Consider the following 6000-nt stretch of genomic DNA (forward strand, 5'->3'; position numbering starts at 1 on the left):
AAGAATAATACGGCCATTTCCAAACACTTTGAAGTCCATCATTCCACAGTGAGGAAGATTATTCACAAGTGGAAGACATTCAAAACAGACACCGATCTTGCCAGGAGTGGACGTCCCAGAAAATTCACCCCATGGTCAGACCCTACAATACTCTGAAAAATTGCAAAAAACCCAAGAACTACACCTCAGACTCTACAGGCCTCAGTTAACATGGAAAGGATAAAGTTTGTGACTGTACAATTAGAAAAAGACCAGACAACCATGGCATGTTTGGAAGGGATGCCAGAAGAAAGCTTCTTCTCTCTAAAAAGAACATGGCAGGATAGCTTAAGTTTGTGAAGCTGCATCTGAACAAACCATAAGACTTCTAGAACAATGTCCTTTGGACAGACGAGACCAAAGTGGAGATGTTTGGCCATAATGCACAGCACCACGTTTGGTGAAAACCTAAAGAGCATATCAGCACAAACACCTCATACCAAAAGTCAAGCATGCTGGTGGAGGGCTGATGATTTTGGGCTTGTTTTGTAGCCACAGGACCTGGGCACCTCACAGTCGTTGAGTCGACCATGAACTCTGTATACCAAAGTATTCCAGAGTCAAATGTGAGGCCATCCCTCCGACAGCTAAAGCTTGGCCAAGATTGGGTCATGCAACAGGACAATGATCCCAAGCACACCAGCGAATCTACAACAGACCGGCTAAAAAAGAATCAAGGTGTTACAAAAGTCCAGTCAACGTCTAGACCTCATCCTGACCGAAATGCTGGGGAAAGCCATGCATAAACAAATGCCCACAAACCTCATTAAACTGGAGCAATGTTGCAAAGAAGAGTGGGCCAAAACTCCTCCAGAATGATGTGAGAGACTGATAAAGTCATACAGAAAATGATTACTTCAAGTGATTGCTGCTACAAGTGGATCTACAAGCAAATGAATCATAGGGTGTCCTGAATTTGTCACACATGGCTTTTCCATACTGAATTTATTTTTGCTAAATAAATAGTGAAACGGTGTGATATGTCATGTGTTTTTATTCATCTGAGGTTTTATATTCCAAATTTTAAGCCCTGCCAAGGACCAGATGATTTTTTATTGTGTCCTGATATGGAAAACCATGGAATTCAGCAGGGCGTTCTTTCTTTTTCACATGACTGTACAACTTTTAAAAACTCTATAAAACATGAAACTATGAAAACTCGACAATACAATACAATACCTAAGTACACGAGAATTAGAAAAAAAGTTTAAAATAGGTTAAATAGAGAGTAGAAACTATTTTTTAAACTATATTATAGAATTATAATAGAAACTATAATTTAATGTCAACTACCCATTTAAAATTTTTGATGTGATACCTTTTTAATGAAACATAATATTTAGCTCGAACTAACGTGTATGACTTCACTGCATCCACTGGGAATTGGTTGGATCATGAAAAGTAGGCTCTGATATTATTGGTTAACTTTTTTCCTTGCCCCTACGGCCTTGGTTACATCAACAGAAAACAAAAATCTTTTGGTTAGAACTCAAAGGACATTAGAGTTCAATAACATAAACTGATGAATCATGCAGTCAACAGGGTCAATTCTAATTTCATGTTGCATTGGAAAAACTGCAATAAATTAGATTTCGGTGTATGAGAATGAAAGCAGAGGGAGAGTCGTGTACAGGCTTGTAAAAAGAGAACTGCTGTATCCACGTTTGAGGGAGTTCATTTCACTATTGCATTAGAGGCGCTGATTGTTGAGGGGGTTAGAAGCAGGTGTCGCAGGTAATGCAAGAGATAAAGAATAAAGACTCGGAGGAAGGCAGCATGCTGAGCTCCTATTAACAACCCGCATTCAAGCAATATCAACACTGGAGCCTGGCCAAACTTCTTGATGTGTCTCATATTCAGAAGCATTTCTTGAACCGTTATTTACAGACTTGGTGTAATCAACTGGTTACGTTTTAAATAGACAAAAACAAATGCACTGCACTGACACCTACCGAATTTGACTCTAAACCAGAGCTTCTTATCCATGAGGAAACAGTCAATTATACAGTTTAGCTGTCATTGTACACCCATATTTCACTTCAGAATTCCACGACCGACCAATCAGACGAGACACATAATAAAGGACTATATATATTTAATACCAGGAGCTGCAATCGCAAGCACAGCAAAAGGAAAGAAAAGCCTGTAAAGGATTAGACTGTACTCACAGCCAGGATAATCTGCAAGGAACTGTGGGCCACCTCCACATACTGGTACTCCAGCAGACAGCCGGCGATGCTGATGTAGCGGTGGTCCTCCGGGGCCCAGGAGGGAGGAGGGGTCACTGGGGTCACCCTGCACCCCGGGCCGTTCTCCATCCACCAGGAGCGATGCATGGAGATGTTGAAGGTCATAATCAGGTCTGTGTCCTGCAGGAGAGAAGAATGCGTCAGAAGAGAAGCTTTATTAAACATTACCTACATTCAAGTGATATTTATGGTTTCTGAATAATCAGTTATCAGTGTTTATGTTTCTGTTTCACCGAAATGCAGAGAACAGTGGAATGGCGCCAAAACTATGAGTATATTCAGAACAAACGCCAAAGATCGTTTTTCATTAACCACTCATAAACCTCATTTTCTCAGAAATACAAATTTGCACAAACATGCTGATTATATATTACTGTAGCACAGTTTGTGCTGAATACAGTAATCAGACTTTAGCCATTAATATGTTTATAAGAAACTGAAAAAAAGCATTGTCAAAATTTCTCCAGGGCCCAAAAAAAAACCCTCAGACCCCAGAGGGTTAAAAATGGTAAAGTTAGTCTATTTTCTGGCAATCAAGTAATTTCAATTATGTATTCAAGCTTACGAGATGTAATACTCTGAATGCTGACTTATTTAACAATGTGGGTCCAATAACAAGCACTCCAGAATATTTTAATCAAGCTAAATCCAGTCCACTCTCATTTATTGACAGCTAAGAGAGCAAGGCATTTCTCTCTAGTGAGATGCCTCACATTCTAACCTCTAGAAATTTATGATTTCATTAATTTGTTTATATTAAAATAACAATATATTCTGGCTCACGATCAGTGTAACACATTCACCCTGCATTTAAAAAGTCAGACGTTGTCTGACACTGGAAATGGGATTCCTAGCAGCCATTGAAGGGCTTGTATTTTGTTGTATTATTAATCAGTTTAAATTTCAAGGCGCAATTATTTAAGTGGCTCTTATGTGGTTAATTTCGAGACCTCAAAGGGACTCACAGAGCAATAACCAGCCAACACATACTTATAAATGTGGCATGAGATTAATTCCACAATCAAGTGGCGGAAGAAATCACATTTCTCAAATCCCAAATTCACTTTTGTGTGCCATTTTTCAGCCTTAATGATCTGCACGCTGGCGACTGAAGTGTTTGCAATATCCTGGGTCATTTGAGTGAATGCCAGTTACACGAGTGGAGGATTATTCACCAGGGCTTCAAGTACGCAGAGAACATATTCAAACAAATCCATCAGTCTTAAGAAACACACGCCAAGCCTAGACACAAAGCAGAAAGAAAGAAACAGAGCTCTAACTCTCACACCTACAGATGCATGCCTGCATAAACGTGATGTACGAGTCGAGTGCTCTAAGAAATCCCTCTAAAGAGCAGCGATCGTGCATTTTAAAGCCAGATTTCCGGTCCTACAAGTGTTGAAGCTTGGCACTGAGCGTGCTATTCATGTAGGAACCTGAAGCTTAGAAAAACAGCTTAGAAGTAGTCTTAAGAAGTGCTTAAAGGAAAAAATATATAATTTATAAAATATATATGCCTAATTTTTTACTAATTTACAAATTTTTTAATTTTTACTTTAATATTTCTGGCCCAAACTTTCAAGAAGTAAATATGTCAATTCTAGAAAAAAAAAGAAAAACTAAAAGAAAAACAAAAAAACAATTATAGTCGTTTTTAAGAACAAAAAGATACCTGCTACTAAATATCCATACTAAAAAAAGCAGCTCTTTAGCATTTGTCGAAAACTTGCCTCCAGTGTTTTCTGAGGCAGAGTGATTCATCTGAGGGGCACGAGTCACAGTCCCCATTATGTTTTCTTAAAGGCGGCTGGAGGATCAATCACTCGGCCGCCTCCGTAAATGGCTTCACTGTATGCCCAGCACAGTGTGGGTGATGTGATAAAGAACTTTTAATCCATTTCAAAATGCACACTAACAGCAGACGTTTTGTTGAAGACTTGCCCAACCGCACACTGCAGTGTCTATCTCTGGGTGATAATGACACTGGTCATCTGAAAGGCTCCTGAATAACTCTCCCTGAATAAGCCCTGCTCCTCCTTAGAGGAAGGCGTAGCACTACTCGTTCTGCAGAATACAAACCGAGGCCTCGGTGTGCCCTCGCTTCTTATTAAAACATATACAAAGAACCTGAATGGTTGGATTGATTTGTTTCCACCAAATGCCTGCATAAACGTGATGTACGAGTCGAGTGCTCTAAGAAATCCCTCTAAAGAGCAGCGATCGTGCATTTTAAAGCCAGATTTCCGGTCCTACAAGTGTTGAAGCTTGGCACTGAGCGTGCTATTCATGTAGGAACCTGAAGCTTAGAAAAACAGCTTAGAAGTAGTCTTAAGAAGTGCTTAAAGAAATAAAGATAAGAATTTTCTGACTTTCATTCCAAATCTTTTAGATTTTAGGTCATCTATATGCTAGTGCACCACTAAAAACTGACAAAATGAATCTTTAGCAAATTTTTGCTCTACAATTTAGTCTCTCTCTTCCATATTGATGACTCATGTCTAATCAGTGCTCTCCATTCAACAGAAGCAATCAAACTTTTTAATGCCATGGGTATTAAATGTGATTCCTTTGCAAGGTACATAAATAAATAAATGCAAACACATTAGAAAATTATATAAATATACATTATATAAACATATAATAGTGTATAATACATAATGAAGTATAAAACAAATACATATATACATATGATATTTATACAATAATTTTATATACAAATCAATACCCCTTGTATAGCAGTTTAGGGAAAAAGCCTTGTTTGTCCTCAGAAACACATGTATCACGCTCCAATGAAGGACATAAATGGCCATCTTGATGCAAAATATGAATCACAGCTTTGACTGAATTGTCATCCAAGCACACAAAGTACACAAACACCTCTAGACTTTTTGAATTTTTGAAGGAATTAATTGATATATATATAAATACACACACACACACACACACACACACACACACATATATATATTTTTGTAAATAGCATGTTGTGTTTATAATAGCACTCTTTTTCTCACGCAGTAAAAATGGTCTATGTAGCTAACTTTCTTCTTCATCATCATCTTTAAGGTACTTATCATTAAAAAGTTTGAAATCCCCGTGCCTAGTCAGACCCCAGATGTGTCGGACAGGCATTTCCTTCCACAGAACGAGAAGAACACTGAATAAAATGTACATGTTGCCTCACTCTTCCAATCTGTTGCTTCCTGTCTCTCTAACAGGTGTAATGAACATCGACCCAGTGGATAATCGTGATCCATCAGCAGTCAAATAACAGGACGGACTGCTCAGCACATCAGCATTTCAATCTGCAAAGCAGCAGGGGTCCTGCAGACAAACACTCCTCCATTACTCTCCTTCAGTTTGTGCCGGAGTCACCGCGATGGGAAACACGGCCAGCCTCAAAGAAGGGCTGACAGTGAGGGGTTGTCAGGACAGTGTCTGGAGATGGATGAGACCACATTTCAACAGGAATTATGGGCTGACGTGCCAGCATGCTTTACAGTGAGTGATGGTGGACGGCAGAAAGCATGTAGCTGATGTCCTGCTAGGCACAATCAAAACAAAGAACATACTGTATTTAGGATCACTTGATGCTGTTGTGATGTAATGTCTAAAAACAGTAAAATTATAATTATTAATTAAAAAGTTTGGAGTAGGAGAGATTGTTTAATGTTTTTGCAAGATGTCTCTCACCATGGGTACATTTATTTGA

The 6000-nt window shown here is 38.8% G+C and overlaps 1 protein-coding gene across 2 annotated transcripts in view; it reads right to left on the minus strand.

Moving 5' to 3' along the window:
* The window catches only part of LOC107716831 (sodium/potassium-transporting ATPase subunit beta-1-interacting protein 2-like), a 158739-nt gene that overhangs the window by 44790 nt on the left and 107949 nt on the right, over window positions 1-6000 (minus strand). For both annotated transcript variants that reach the window (XM_016523419.1, XM_016523428.1), the window contains exon 4: window positions 2208-2408. In XM_016523419.1, coding sequence (XP_016378905.1) covers window positions 2208-2408 — 201 coding nt within the window. The remainder of the gene's footprint in view (window positions 1-2207; window positions 2409-6000) is intronic.

This window comes from Sinocyclocheilus rhinocerous, unplaced genomic scaffold (genome assembly GCF_001515625.1).
Source record: "Sinocyclocheilus rhinocerous isolate Xijiao unplaced genomic scaffold, SAMN03320098_v1.1 scaffold1874, whole genome shotgun sequence".
Classification (NCBI taxonomy): domain Eukaryota; kingdom Metazoa; phylum Chordata; class Actinopteri; order Cypriniformes; family Cyprinidae; genus Sinocyclocheilus; species Sinocyclocheilus rhinocerous.